At 38.8% G+C, this 16,114-nt stretch overlaps 1 protein-coding gene across 1 annotated transcript in view; it reads left to right on the forward strand.

Annotated features, from left to right (window-relative positions):
• Nucleotides 1-16,114, forward strand: part of ADAMTSL1 (ADAMTS like 1) — a 393,380-nt gene that overhangs the window by 168,697 nt on the left and 208,569 nt on the right. Inside the window, 3 exon segments of the mRNA XM_006764922.2 lie at nucleotides 6,167-6,217; nucleotides 11,585-11,789; nucleotides 13,039-13,186. Of these exon segments, the coding sequence (XP_006764985.1) occupies nucleotides 6,167-6,217; nucleotides 11,585-11,789; nucleotides 13,039-13,186 (404 nt within the window).

The following is a 16,114-nucleotide window of genomic DNA, read 5'->3' on the forward strand; positions in this document are numbered from 1 at the left end:
AGGGGTGGTGGTGGGAGCCTCTCCTACCTTCTCAGCAGCGCTAAGGATGTTTGACTGCAGCTTAGGCCTGCTCCCCACTGGCAAGTGGACATCCACCGAGGGCTGCCGGGCTGCCAGAGGGATGTCTGATTGACATCTTAGGCCCAATCCCCTGGGGAGCAGGCCTAAGCCAGCAGGTGGTCATCCCCTAAGGGGTCCCAAACTGCAAGAGGGCACAGGCCAGGCTGAGGGAGCCCCCCCTTCCCCGAGTGCACAAATTTTTGTGCACCGGGCCTCTAGTATAAGTATAAATACAGTTGTTTACTCCAAGCAATGACCAAATCCCATGGGCAAATTCATCCCAGTTATGTAAAAGCAGTTCAGAAAGTACATTCATTAGTACCAAGAATGTTTAACTACAGAAACACAAGTGTGAGGACATTTTTAATACTTCAGGTCAAATGATCAAAAACTCTCCAGTAGTTGGTTTCATAGCAAAAAAAATAAATATGTGCCTTCAAAATGTTTTCAAATCCTAGACAATGACACAGGACCATTTTGGTCTGGTCCAAAAGATAAATGAATGTTGCCTAGTAGATACTATAGTTTTTTAAAAAAGTATGACTTATTTACAGAATATTTTCTCATTTGCTGGATCCCAACTTGGCTCTTTAAATAACAGGGAAACTTACTATGTTTCATCAAGTCACGAAATGTTAGAGGACGAGAGATTTTTAGATGGTTTTCAATCAGTGGCCCACAGAGCTCCAAGTCCCGCCCTCAGCAGTCACTAGGAAAGCATCAGGTAAGGTAGCACTCCAGGAGATTGGTTTCCAGGCACCCATTCCTACTTCATCTTAAAAGTCCTGATTTCATCCCATACTTGGATTTTGCAGAAGACCAAAGCAAAAGTCCTGATGCACGCAAGGTCACACAGCAAGAGAGTGACAGGGAGGAGAACGGACCTTCCATCTCCCAGGTCCTCGGGAGGTCCTTTGCTCATTATGCCAAGATCCTTTGTGCTCTGCCCCTCATGAAAAAGGAAATGATTGTTTCTCTTCCAACTTTTTATCACTTATCTCTTGCCCCTTTCTGACTGTTGCTTAGAAGAGACTGGTTCCTATTGCCCTAGAGTTGTCAAGAGAAGATGAGCTGCTCTCTCTGTACCAGAACTCTTCCCACAGCCCACAGTTTCATTCATTTTTTATTGCGTATATAACCTGTGCCAAGTTCTGTCCTTGGTACCACAGCAAAAGCAAAGAGGAATCAACTCAAGCCTGAGCCCCAAGACTGTCCTGGCGGAATTGAGTTGTACACCTACACAACAGCCCGGTATCTGAAAGACACATGAGACAGAAAGGGAAGAGACAATTTTTTAAAAGCTGTTGTGGCTATTTCTGGGAGATGTCCAATGGAAGAGATGCAGAGTGAAGCCAAGCAGGCTAGAAGCACAGCTGCCATTAATCTGCCTTTCCCTGCCTCAGATCACCCAGCCACCTCTGCCTGCCAGAGCAGCCTCCCTAATGCCAAACTACCTCCCCTCACACAGATGGCAGAGCTAGCCAAAGGCCAGGAGGGGGACTAAGATGTGCACAGTGAGTGGCAGTTGGGGAGTTTCTTTAACTGTGTTTTTGTGTTGGCTTGCTTCAATTCTGGTTGGTAGTAGTGCTGCTTGCTTTGCCCTTGCACACTAACAGCATGATTTTATTGAACGAATATTTACTAATTGTCTCTGTGCAGACCCATGTGTTAAGAGATATGGTAAAGAATCAATATGGATTCTGTCCCTTGGTGTTTTAAAGAACACTTATGCATGGTTAAGCGTTAGTACATAGTTAAACGTGATGAGAGGAGTTGGTGCTACGGATATTTGGACAGGGAAGAGAGAATTTCTGGCTAGGTGTTGAAAGGGAAAATAAGGACAGGCTTTCGAAGAGGTAGCACTTGACTAAGAGACTTCCCTGGACATTATGGAGCCACTGAAGACTTTGGCATTGGGAAGGGAGGTATCGGTTGCTATGGCAGCAGAGAGCAGGCTGGATTGGAGGCAGTGACGCCTGTAGGTGGAGAGACTTGTTAGGACACAGCTGCAAAAGGGCCAAGACACTGCAGCTAGAAGGGAACCCAGGACAGAGAAAAAACAGAGATGTCCCATAATATCTGGCTGGGGTGGATCGGAGGCTGGCAGTGCTCTGAACTGTACAAGTGACTGCAGGAGAAGCAGCAGTTGGCAGGGGGAGATGATGAGTTGTCCGGATGCTCTGAGCGTGACACACCTAGAGAACATCCAGCTGCCAGGAAGTGAGAACGGAGGCCCTGCAGGCCGGAGGAGAGGCCAGGGGTCCTGAGAGAGCCACCGAAAGGGACAGTGGAAACCAGGAAAGGGACTCCTTATAAAAAGAACCCCACAAGTTAGGCATCCATAGAGTTAGTTATAGTGGGATTTTTTTCTTGGAGAGATTTATCACTTTATGTAAATTCCATCTGAGGAGTGGGAATGTGCCTATGGCTTGATATTTGAAGTCCAGGAAAGTGTCTAAAGTCGCTTCTTCGATGATTTCAGGACAATAACTCAATAATCTTTAAATAACACATGGAATTTGAGGTGATGAACTCACTTAGATTTTATATTACAGTTTCCAAGGGTCTCTTTTATACTTTCTCAGACTTGAGTTTTGTTTTTACTTGAATGTTCTAATTCCTCTGACTGTACATTAAAAAACGTTGGAAAACAGAGAAACATAAAAAAAAAAAAACAAGAAAAAAAGAAACACCAATAACTTAAGTACCAGAAACAAATAACTGTTTTGGTATTTTTCTAATATATCTGTGTATACATATGTGTGATAGATATGCACACACATATGTACTCACTACTCACATACCCATACACTTTGTGAAAATGATTGTATAGATAATATATGAACTCATGAATCTTTTTAGTATTATGAATCCCATTGTATATTCTATTTTACATTGCATTATTTTTACATTGACATTACATTTGAACATTTTCCATGTCTTTAAACATGGTTCCAAAGGCTTCAGGTTTATAGACTGCTTAATATTTCATGACATGAGCCTATCCGACACTGAAGCACCCTCCTGTCATTGGACAGTTATGCAAAGTGTGTACTTTGACAGGATCTGGTATGATGACTTCCTTCACATGAGTCTAGAATGACCACTTACTCCTCATCATCATCTTCTCTTCTTTCCACCACAATCCTGACATTGGGATTTTAAGAGGGAAGTCAGTTCACTCCCCAGTAGAAGAGGTACTTGAGGGGTCAGAATAGTTAAGGCAATGGAGAATGAACAGGTTTACCCTCAAACCAACTGTTTCTTATGTCTTCCCTTTGTAATTCTTTTTAAAATCATTTTGTCTCCATCACCACGCCCAACACATTCATACACATGTAAGAGTACATACATGTATACACATACTATAAATCAAGACCTAAACATGGGAAATCTTTCTTAACATCTCTAAATGAGATCCTTTGTCATCATTCTTCAATATACAGACTCTGCCTAAGATAAAAGTCCAGTGTCTCAAAGGCGAGGAATAGCAAGTTAAGTTTCGGCAGCAGGGCCTGCCCCTCGGTGACAGTGTGCTGAAAGTCCAAGGCCATGGCCTGAACCCCAAGAGAGAGCAGAGCCCTGCACAGGCATATGCATGAACAGGACTGGACAGAGCACCATTGTTTTGATATCCTTCTGTTTTCACAGGTGCCATAGAGTCATTTTATGAGTCTTCACCATGACCCATGCCATAGAAAGACAAATATAGCTATAGTTTTGCTGAATCCAGGTTTAAAGCTTCTTGTTTAAACAAAAACGTAATTTCTAAATCAGTCGAAAGCAAAGCCTAACCTCTCAAATTCTATACATTCCCCCCTTTTATTCCCTCATTTTCATTTCTAGCCTGTCTCCTTCAACATTACGGCCTCCGTTTTAAATATCATCAGCTGATAAATCAGTTGGCAAAGAGCTGCAACAGTTCATTCTAATACTGAAGATGACAAATTATAGCTATAAATTTCTTCAGACGAGAAGGCAACGATATGCATTTCTGCAATTAGAAATTGATGTAGGCATACTAGGGTTAGCTAAAATATTACTGCGAAGTCAATTTAATTTATTTCCTAATTAACTACTATTAGATTATGTTCCAAGTTATTAGTAGAACTTTGGAAGGGAGCATTTCATTAAAATACGGTTCTTTAGAAAGAAAATGTCTAAATTATTGGACATAAGATTTATTGTAAAGATATCACACTATTCTAACAGCAGACAGGACTAGCATTTCATATCCAATTTCTTGTCTAGTAGAAGGCAGAAAACAATAGGAAGTTTCTCTAACTTGGAAAAATAGGGAGAAGAGCTTAATTTTAATATTCATTTCATTCTTGTGTTACAGCTGTGAGATTTTGCGTTCCCTCAAAAGGCAACATTCAGTTTCATGAACACTGTTACTTAAGGGTAATACATATACATACACCATGAAAATTGAATCATACAAATGAGTTTTTAAAAAAACTTTATTCATGCAAATAAACATAGAAATTTAGTTATCTAAGATAAATAAGTAAATTAGTACCCCAATTGTTGTCCCTCCTGGGAAATCTATCTTCATAGCTTTGTTTCTCCTTTTCTTTCAAATTTAAATTCTTTCACATATCCTCTTACTTTTCAGTAATTTCTTTAGGAATTACTTCTTTATCACTTCCTCTTTGTTCCTTATAATCTCCATTTCCTCATGATTGCCATTTAGTGATTTTTTTAATCTTTCTGATCCACAGTATAGCCGGTTTACTTTTTCTACCCAGAAGCTTTGCAAGCCATATATTAAAAAAACAAAAATACTACATCATTCCATTTGAACATTTTGCAGGTCTTTAAACAAAAACCTTAATTTACTATTTAATATAAATGTAAACATGTATATTGAATATAGATATAAATATTTATATTAAATATAGATATAACCATTTACATTGAATAGAGATATATAAATATACACTCATCCATCCAGGAATACATATAGAATACATGAGTTCCTTCAGGAATCAAAAGAGGGACTTCCTGTCATTTGTCACTTGCAAAATAAGCACCTGCTGCTCATATCCAATCAAGCTCTGCCCCAGGGTGACCTGTGTATTGAGCTCTGTCTTGCACTCTTGAGGGAGGGTCTATTATACTAGCTCTTTCATCTAAGACCCAGAGTCATATATCTTCGACAAGCCAGGGGACTCGGGAATAAGAAAGTCTTGTGAATTGGAGACTTTAGTTGAATTCAGTGAGGTAGATTAGTGTTGTTTCTTGGAGTCCTGAAGGCCTCTGGGGCCTTCCACACAGCCTATCATATCATTCCTTGTAAATCCATTAGCCGTACAGACTGTCATGTCACTTCTCAAGGCTTCTTTAGTCTCTCTCTAAATCGCACAGGTTTCCCAGGGCACCAGGTATACTAACAACAGTCATGACAATCGCAACCACCACCATAATAGCAGTTAATACTATATCACAGAAAAGATCTTTCGTACTTATTATTTCATTTTAATTGTCCTGCCTTATGTTGGTAGGGATCTTGCTTTTGTTGATAGCTGCCTACTATATTCACTACTTCTCCTCCCCTTTATAAAGTAACCAAGTGGCTACTTTCCAGCCATTACTAAAATCCTTAGGTCTGCCAAGAAGAAGAAACCTCTTTGCTGGGTTATGTAGCACATTATATAGCATTGTCAATTCCCAGGTACATACTCTTCTATATTGCTTTCTCTTTCATCATAAGTGACACAGTTACTGTAATTGCTTGGTGAGCATCTGGAAGTAACATTAATAATGATGATAATAATGACCTCATAGGATGTATAATTTGGGGGTTTAAAGAACATTTACAAGCTTATTGTGTCATAGTTAATGATGAGGTGCCAAGTTTTCTTGCCACCACCCTTTCCCTTGGTATTTCCTGCTTGGATCAGAGAACTAATTATAGTCAACGGTACCCCATTCTAAACCATATGGTAGCATAAAGATATTGAACTGTTTGTGTGTTGTTTTCAAGACAATTTATTAATGTTGTTTTGCATTTGTCTAAAAACTGTGTATAATGTAATTATTTAGTGTTTATTTTATTGTGTGTACCTTCTACTCAGAGGGTTGGCATTATTGTTCCTAACAGTGGCGGATACAAGCAGATCATGCCTTATGACCTCTACCATCCCCTTCCTCGGTACGTAAATCAATCGTCCTGCTGCTAGAACTAGTCAATCCATCTTCTGCTTCCTTCGTATGTGCATAGAGATTTTGTGTTTTTCTGTCAAAATAAAATGGTAGATAGTATGTCTTGCAAGCCATCCTGAGCTCTGCTTTCGAGTAATACTGGCCCGCTCAGACTGAAGCCTGTCATTCAAAAACCATGTGAAGATAGGCTCGCGTCACATTAGAGTGGACACAGTAATTCACTCTGATTAGGTTCAGTGGATGGGTTTATGTTATGTCTTTCTTTCACTCCCTTTGTCCTTTTCTGAATTTCCTCTGCAACTGGACCCTAGTCACTACAGCCGTGTTGCCAACTGCTAAACAAACATTGCCTGGAGTATTACCACAATACCATCCATGTGGAACTCCAGATGTGGTCCTTCTCTGAATAGGGGCTTTAGATATCCTCCTTTTGTTCCAAAGTATGTTAATGAAGTAAAAAAAAAGGCAGGGTTTGGGGATTTTTTTAAATATTCTTATTGTTCAGAAAGTTTGAGGGGACTTTGTTTTTCAAAACATTTTAAAATTCCATGTTCTATGTTGCTTTTTTAAAGCTACAGTAGCTCTGTAAAACTAGAAAAAATAATGAAAGTTTTTTTTAAAAGAACTTGTTCTCTTTATTAATATATTTATAAGAAAACAGGAGAAGCTGAAAAATATGCTAGCTGCCGAGTGTATTATCAGCCACACTGGAAGCAGCTCCCCAGGTAGCAGGAATTAGCATTGGGTTTGAAATAATCACCGTGCCAGGAGAGACCTTTGCTCCATTCTCGGCGATCGTTAGGTCTTCAGGGACTCAGCTGCTTTTTAGAACCCAGGGCTTAAAACAGATTGCAAACATAGTAGTTGAAAATAATCCACAATAATTTGCTCAGTCTCAAACTAAACAAAGCCTGGGATGTAATTTTATTGTGAACTATAAAATGAAGCAAAGTTTGATTGAAAATCTCCAAATACTTAATGAATTAGAGTCCCAGTAGAGCAGTGATGGCGAACCTTTTGAGCTCGCGTGTCAGCATTTTGAAAAACCCTAACTTAACTCTGGTGCTGTGTCACATATAGAAATTTTTTGATCTTTGCAATTTTTTGATCTTTGATCTTTTACAGTAAAACAAAGACTTATATTTTTTATATTAATTTTATATATTTAAATGCCATTTAACAAAGAAAAATCAAACAAAAAAACAAGTTCGCGTGTCACCTCTGACACGCGTGTCACCTCTGACACGTGTGTCATAGGTTCGCCATCACTGCAATAGAGGCATTTAGGGCCATCTCGTCCAGCTCCCCAATGATGTTTCATTCTCCCATTCCTTCCCCCAAATCACACCAATCATATATAGAGACATAGGTTTATACAAATATGCATAGATGTGTATCTAATGCATATGTATTCACACATGTATATACATACCAGTTGTGAAGCTACTTCAACAATACTTTAGTTTTCATATACCAGTGCAAGTTGTCATCCAGTCTCTACTTAAATACTTCCAGTGATTGACAGGGAACTCACTTTTCACCATTTAATGGTAGCAGTGGAGAGGGGCTTCTATATTATATATAATTGTGTGTTTGTTTTTAAATTCTTCCACTTAGTAGTCAGCTCTCTCCCATGTTCCTATGACTATATTGATAAAGATGATAAATGACTTTAGAATGCTACTGATGCATCATTTTGCTTGTTTGATCCAGAATCAATCTTATATAGTAAACTCTTCTTGAAAAAAAAATAATAGAAAGAAAATATGAAAAGATTAATTTAGCTGAGCCAAAACTTCACTTGATTTTAATTTCTTTATCTGTAAAGCAAGACACATGTGTGTGCTTATGTGAAGGCTGTGAATTTCATAATAAAAACAAAGTTGGGTGTCAGAGTGAGTGAGCAACATCAAGTTTATGTTTTCCCTGTAATGGCACTCCTAAATTTCTTGAATATCTATGCTCTCTTTTGTTTATATTTTTTTGGTATGCCTCAAACCTGTCTTAGGTTAAACTTGATTTCTTCTGTATTTGGCTTTCCTCCAAAAGCCTGAAGCCAGCAGTCTCAGTAACAGCTTGAGATGAGCCTCCCTGATGTCCATTTGCACCTGTCCTGTGCACACGTTGGCCTGTCCGTGCATCACAGGGGTAAAAGGCAGTAAGCAAGTGGACTATAGTTCTTATTTCTTGCACTTCTGTTACTGAACTAATTCTAAAGTTAGATATTCTGCTTTATTTATAAAGTCTTAGTAAATGGAAGCGACAATACGTTTTCATTTCATAAGAAGAATTGAGGCTCAGAAAAGTTTCTCAGATGGAAGCAGAAGGCCTCACTTATTGGAATTATTTAAATGGGCTTACGACCACACTGTCAACACAAAACACAATTAGTGACTTTTTACTTTTTTGTTTTTGCTTTCCGTTTTTACTATAACACATATCTGAACAGAATATAAGAATGTAACCTGATAAATTATCCTTCATTCATAATTACTATGTGCAACTTGTTCATGTCATTCTTAATTTTGAGAAGTTCTTAAACCAAACACACTGTGTGTTTAACAATGAAAAGCCAAAGGAGTTAAAATATATGATATATGAAAATTCATTTCTTATTTTTCCAGAAAAAGATTCTTGGAGATGCTTTTCTTTTTCTTTTTTAAATATATTTTTTATTGATTTCAGACAGGAAGGGAGAGGGAGAGAGACAGAAACAGTGATGAGAGCGAATCATTGATCAGTTGTTTCCTGAATTCCCCCTACTGGGGATCAAGCCCACAACCTGGGCATGTGCTCTGATCAGGAATCAAACCATGACCTCCTGATTCATAGATTGAAGCTCAACCATTGAGCCACACAGGCCAGGCTTTTTTTTTTTTTTTTGATCCAAGCACTTATCTGGTCCCTGTATAAAGATACATCTCTCACCTTTTGTTATACATTCTTTAAAGCACCCAGTCATGCTTTGCTTTGAAATTCCTCCTAATACTATTGTTATGCAAGGATTCCTTTGATAATTTTTCCCATATAGAACTATAGTTGCATGCTGTAACCATACTATAAATTCTTAGAATAATATTAGCATCATTTGTCTTTCTGTGACTACTGACATGGAAAAGGATACTTATGACTGTTCATGAAATTACACTCTGGATCAGGCCCCAGTGTTGAGACAGAAATTAATCACTCTCTCTTTAGAAGGGTCAAGTTTAGTGATGTTAAAGTACCAATTAAAACATGTGCTCCTTTTATGGCATCTTAATGTTCTAAGAGATTAAAGTACATTCAATAACATATTCCCACTTCACTGTCAGGTCAAATCCAAGGCGAGCATGTACTTCTATATGCAGCCCCGTTTCAGTCTGAATCGGACCTGTTTTCCACCTCCTGAGGGAAGCTCTCCAGAGAGCTGTGGAGACAAATGAGGACTGGTCTTACCTTTCTGGAAGAGAAACACGCCACAGCGCTGCTTCATTCTCTTGAAAGGGATCAGAAAGTTTCCTAAGGGCTAAACCGAGGACCTCAGTTTCCCCACAACAACATTTTCTTTTGAGGCTCCTGGGGAAATGTGCATAGGAAAATATTGTATTTGGCAACAAGTTTAGGCTGTTCGCAGTGGAGATAATAGTTGTTGCCTAGACTTGAGCAATACAAAGAAAATGTGGAGGAAAATTCTCTGTTAAACACACATTATACAGTCTCCTGCCCAAGAGAAGTCAGGATCACATGTACATGAAATCCTACTTAGAGAATAATTTCTGTCTCCATACTTTACCTGTGCAATATTTTGTGTTTTTTAAAGAAGTTTTTATTTATTTTCAGAGAGAGGAAGGGTGAGGGAGAGAGAGAAACAGGGGTGGGAGAGCAAAACATCGATCTGCTGCCTCCAGATTGACCCATCGGTGCACAGGACGTCACTTCAACCAACTGAGCCACACTAGCCAGGGCCACTTGTGCAATATTTTTAAATTTTACTATTCAAGTGGATTAACTTGGTGATATGTTGAGTTGCTCTCATTAAAATGATCTCTCTCCTAATTCTAAGAGAAATCTTAAAGTTCCTCAGCAGTCCTCGTCAACAAGCAGAATATATGCAAGAAAGACAAGCTCAGTTCCAATGTTTCTATTTTTTTAAATTCTATACTCTCTATATCTACAGGAGGAGAGACAAGGATCAGGCAGATACCTCTCTGCATCTGCTCCCAAATGCTTCAGAGCTATGGGCAGATCTGAAGAATCAATGGGATTCTCTTAAACGTTACAGATAATATTGTTATGTTCTCCATTACTTACCTGTATTTCTAGATTCCAATGCCATTAACCTTCCAACCGAAACCAAACTTCTTCACAATTCCAGGAGTTCTTTATTGGGGGAATGCTAACTGCTAGTATCCCTCAATGGAACAAGTAGGTATGACCTGTACTAGCACGTCTGCTCCTTAGTGTAACGATGGCACAGTTTGGACTTCAGAATTGTGCTGAATCCATGAACAGGGTAATCGCAAAGCTGATGATTGTAGAAGCAAGAGGGGAAAGTGTTCAGTTTACCTTCATCTTTCATGAGCTTCTCGTGTAAAAGAATCCGGAAGCTTAGTAATAAAGTACTGCATTGAAAATAAAAAGTGTCAGCCCAGGTGCAAACTATATAGTGTTAATTGAGTAATCAATTTTAGTCTTGACATAAATATTTAATGATTTAATAACATATATTTCTATATTCAGAATATATATTTATAAACCATAATATACACACATGTAAAACATGTGTATTAAAACTAGAGGAAGAAAGACTGAACAGCTCTCTTTTCTTTAAAAATATATATATTTTTTTATTTCAGAGAGGGAGAGAGAGAGAGAGAAACATCAATGGTGAGAGAGAATCATTGATCGGCTGCCTCCTGCATGCCTCCTACTGTGGATTGTGTTGCTCTCATTAAAACTATATCTCTCTTAATTCTAAGAGAAATCTTAAAGTTCCTCAGCCCTGACCAGGAAGCGAACCATGACCTCCTGGTTCATAGGTTGACGCTCAACCACTGAGCCACGCGGGCCGGGTGAACAGCCCTCTTTTGAGTAAGTTACAGGCAACACAGATATCTCTGTGGACAGCTCTCAAAACAGTAATTTCTTAAATTTGTGTAGGGCTTCGAGGTTTACAGGGCACTGTTGCCAACATTGACTCCTTTTCTCTTACTCATCAGATTTCAGGCAACAGATGGCTTTTAGCTCTCTGGACCATAGCTTCTCAGAACCCGATGGCCCCAATAGGCACTGGGATTGGGGTTGGTTCAGAAAGGTCACTAAGGAGGTTTGGCAATGTGCATGTCTGCCCTGATAACTCCCCTTGCTTCTGTAGGTGGGAGGCCACCCCGTGGACCGCGTGCTCCTCCTCGTGTGGGGGGGGCATCCAGAGCCGGGCAGTTTCCTGTGTGGAGGAGGACATCCAGGGGCATGTCACCTCAGTGGAAGAGTGGAAATGCATGTACACCCCTAAGATGCCCATCGTGCAGCCCTGCAACATTTTTGACTGCCCTAAATGGCTGGCACAGGAGTGGTCTCCGGTAACTGTGCCTTCTTTCTTTGTTCATTAAGAGAATAAGTCCACTCTTCCCTTTCATCACCATGCCCCCACCGGCTACCCTGTGCAGCTCCCTACTTCTCCTCTTGAAGTGTCTAGAAATCTACCAATTTTCTCCTGGAGTGGGCATTCTCCAAAGCCAGCATCACCAAAAATGAGTAAATCTAGATCCCTATCTTCAAGTTTCTTCAAGAAGCCTCTACCACCTCCATGTCCCCTCAAGGACAAGGAGGCACATGTTTGTCAAGAGTAAGTGAGGCCAAATGACTATTTCTGAATCCGTGAAGGAGCTCAGTAGACTTAAAGTTTGGTGTTTTGTTGTGTTTTTCTTTTAAATTTCTCATCCTTTCTCTATATCCAAAAGTGGATTAAAATTAAAGTTATGTCTATCATCCATTGAAAAAAAAAGATGCAATAAAAAACACAAAATAGCTGGAAGAGATGAAGTAGAATAACTAAAACAAATACATTCTAGGTGTTAGAGAAGCTGCTGCAGCAGCTTAAACAAAATTATTTGGATTTGGGGTTTCCTGGCTGCCAGTGCAAAAAGGTCTGAAGTAGCAAGGGAGATAGAAAGATGGGGGGACAAACCCTCGTGCCCTCGGCCACAGAGATGGCAAAAGACTTTTCATTTTAGCTAAGTGGCTTTGTGGCAGCAGATCCCAGCTGTGACGTTTCTCTTTTTCTATACTTGTTCCCAGGCGTATAGACCACTGAGGTGTTGTCTACATCTGGCCATTGAATCAGTTCCTTTAAACACTTTTCTCCATGTCAGTATCATCAATTGGATCAGCCAGGCTGCAACATAAATTAGCGATGATGACAGTTGAAAAACTTTCTATGTCCATGTCGGAGCTAGCATTTCCCATATTTTGGACCTACCAATCGTTATCAAAGGGACTTATTAATATTAAAATGCATTGTTAGTTATCGAAATTGAGCACACTCTCTAGTTTCTTCTCTCCTTTTTGCTGCTTGGTTTGGGACTTTGCGCAAAGTGCGTGTTGAAGGAATGCTGACTGAGTAATCCAAAACGAAGTGATTGCATCTCCAGCCAGCTGCACCCTAAATAGCCCAATAGCATAAAGACCCCATGATGGGTCAGAAGTGGTTTAAGTTCATCAGGAGTCCTTACATACACAAGCAGCCCTTTGAAAAACCTCAGTGGGAAACGGAGAAGAGGAAACAAAGCTTTGCCTGTGAGTCCCCTCTCTCTTGCGTTCTCCTCCTAGTGCACGGTGACGTGTGGCCAGGGACTCCGGTATCGCGTGGTTCTCTGCATCAACCCTCGAGGAATGCACTCCGGAGGCTGTAACTCCAAAACCAAGCCCCACATAAAGGAGGAATGCATCATCCCCACCCCCTGCTATAAACCCAAAGGTAAGTTGGCAGGTGCTCTGTGATCAAGCTTTTTAGTATGTGTACTCGGGTGCTGTTTTAAACTCCTTAGAATATTGTTAAGCATCCCACGTGTTCTTAGTAACTATTCGTTGTAACTTTGACTCTACTAAATGGACTTAACTTTTTTAAAAGATCTTTCCAATAGTCTTGCTTGCAAATTCTTATAAAGCGCTACATATTTATATAATGCTCTCCTGAGTCATAAAGTTGTTTGAAGACTATTGCTGAGGAATATCAGATAGATCTGCATGCCAGGAGATATTATAGAGATATTGTAGAAATATGTGTGGTTTGCTGTCCACTTTGCTGGCTGTTAAAAACAATGCAGTGAATTCTAAGTGTCCATTTTGCTAAGCAGAAAGTACATTGGGAAGCCTCATACCTCAAACAGATGAAACAGAAAGCTGTTCCTTTTTATATTAAAAATCAACACATTATGAATGTAGTGGATTCCAGAAACATAATTTGAAATGAAACATTGAAATAAATTAGCATTTAATAGATACTGCAAATAATTTTTAAAAGTAGGCTTTAGAACAGTTCTACCTAGTGAGCAAGATTACAATTATGCTGGACTGCTCAGATTAGCATGAATATTAATCTGACTTCTCTGCTAATATTGGTAGAGTCTGTGTCAATGAAGTAGAAAATTCCAAAGTCACAAACCATTCAGAAGTAAAGGACTTTTTATTACAAGCTTCCTCCTATTTTTAATATTGAATAGGATTCCCATTTTCTTCTCAATTTGTTTTCTTAAGCCATTAATTTCTCCAAAAATCAGCCACTATATAGCCCTTTATTATACTACAGTTTGCCCTTGGTAGGAATGAGTAGCATTGTGAAATCTAAATTAATGATATAAAAGAAAAATAAAAGCATACTGGAAATCCTGATTAATTTTAACTTATCACCTCTCTCTGTAAGCCTTAGTTTCATCTGTAAAATGGGAATAATAACAGTAGCTCCCTCAGAGACCATATGAAGATTAAATGAGATATAATGCAAGCAGGGCACTTAGGTCACTGCCTGGCATGTAGTAAGTGTTCTATAAATGTTATCTTGACTATCATTAGCATCCTCACATGTGGGAGGAAGTACATCTGACAGGATTCAGTTCAAATAGGCAGTAAAGTACAACGAGCCCACTATTCGTGCCAAGCTGAATGCTTCCTTATGGAAAGACAGGAATGACTTGTGCTGTCAGAGATGGCGTCATTGAGTCAATTAGCTGGGAGACAGGGACTAGTTGTTAAATGATGGTTAAACCCTCAATTTTGCAGACCGCAATTTAATGGACAAAATAACAGTCTGTATGTCGTATGTGAAATTAACAACCTGTTAATTTTTAAATGTTTTAAATCAATATTTGCTTATATTTAAGTTAACAGGTTATTTTTTTGTTGTTATTCACTGTTATTTTTCACAAATTTTAGCTAATAGGCCATATGTTGGGGAAAAAAGCATTGTAGTAATTTCACCAAATGTCAATAAATATTACATATCTACAACTGTAGTCTACGTATTTAAATCCAAGAGTCACTGCTCTTAAACAGTGCTCGGTGAATGATTAGCAAATGATCACACCGCATCTCTTTTGGTAATTGGCTGTGTTGTCTCATGGCATGACTTTCTGCAGCAGTTTTGACACGTGGCAGCTGATGTTCCCATGTGGGATAAGCCATGCCCCTGCCATGTGCATTTGTTTTCTATTACACAAATGCATCTACACAACTAAAAACAGGTAAACTAATTGGCCAATTTTTTAACAGACACATTCAGAAAATCTACTTTGTTACATAATGGGCTTTCAGCTTTCACGGACACCCCCTTGCCCGAATTAGCCTGTTATATCGAGGTTTTCCTGTATATAGGTACCGTATTGCTGAGTCTAAAATGTTAGCCAATCTTTTGGGCTTTGGCAGTTTTATATTTCTCACTCGCTTTGTTTTCTGACCATAAACAATTGCTACACACAGAAGACAAGAAGCGATGCCCTAACTTAAAATAGTCAATTAGTCATTAGCTCTGTCTTTACCAAACCACTTCAGAAAAAGAAAAGCAGTTTGTGGTTAAGTATCAAAAATAAAATCGGGATTTTCACAACTAAGTAGTGAGTCTGGCTCTACTTAAGCATCATTAAAATGCTATATAATTCTATGGTGTATGCCTATATAGACATTTCTTTCATCTTTGCAATTATATGTTATAAAATGGTGATAGAGCTTCACTGGCTTATACTATAAAGCAAATATGCCTATAAATGACCCTCATAAAATATGTCAGGATGGAAATCTTGGCAGTTACTTCTGTCGGAGCAGTTTTAATCTCCCTCTTTCTTTTTCTCCACAATTTCTCCCCAGGAAGTAGTTAGGAAGCTTGTTCTGAATTGTTTGGCCAAAGCTACAGAAATAGGTGAAACAAGTCAATTCATGGGTTATTACCCTTCAGTTGCTCATATTCCAATTGTCAGTGAGCCTTGGGGTGTATAGTGAATGACTCGGATATCTGAAGCAATGGTTTGTAAATATCAGAGTGGCAGTTCTGTTTGGTTTTGACAATATGGCATAGATCACACTCAGACAAAGGCAAAAGAAAAGCAAATTAGAATTTATGAAAGTAACACGGTATAATTTTTTGTACTTTGTTTTAAAAGGTAAATATTGCTCTATCTTTTCAACAGAAAATAGTGAAAAGATACTTGGATGATATATTGAGCTACTGCTCCTAGAGTTATAACTTTCATGAATAAATATATAAAAAAGAAAAGAATTAGAATTTATGAAAGTAACACGGTATAATTTTTTGTACTTTGTTTTAAAAGGTAAATATTGCTCTATCTTTTCAACAGAAAATAGTGAAAAGATACTTGGATGATATATTGAGCTACTGCTCCTAGAGATATAACAC

The sequence above is a fragment of the Myotis davidii genome, unplaced genomic scaffold (assembly GCF_000327345.1).
Source record: "Myotis davidii unplaced genomic scaffold, ASM32734v1 scaffold197, whole genome shotgun sequence".
NCBI lineage: Eukaryota > Metazoa > Chordata > Mammalia > Chiroptera > Vespertilionidae > Myotis > Myotis davidii.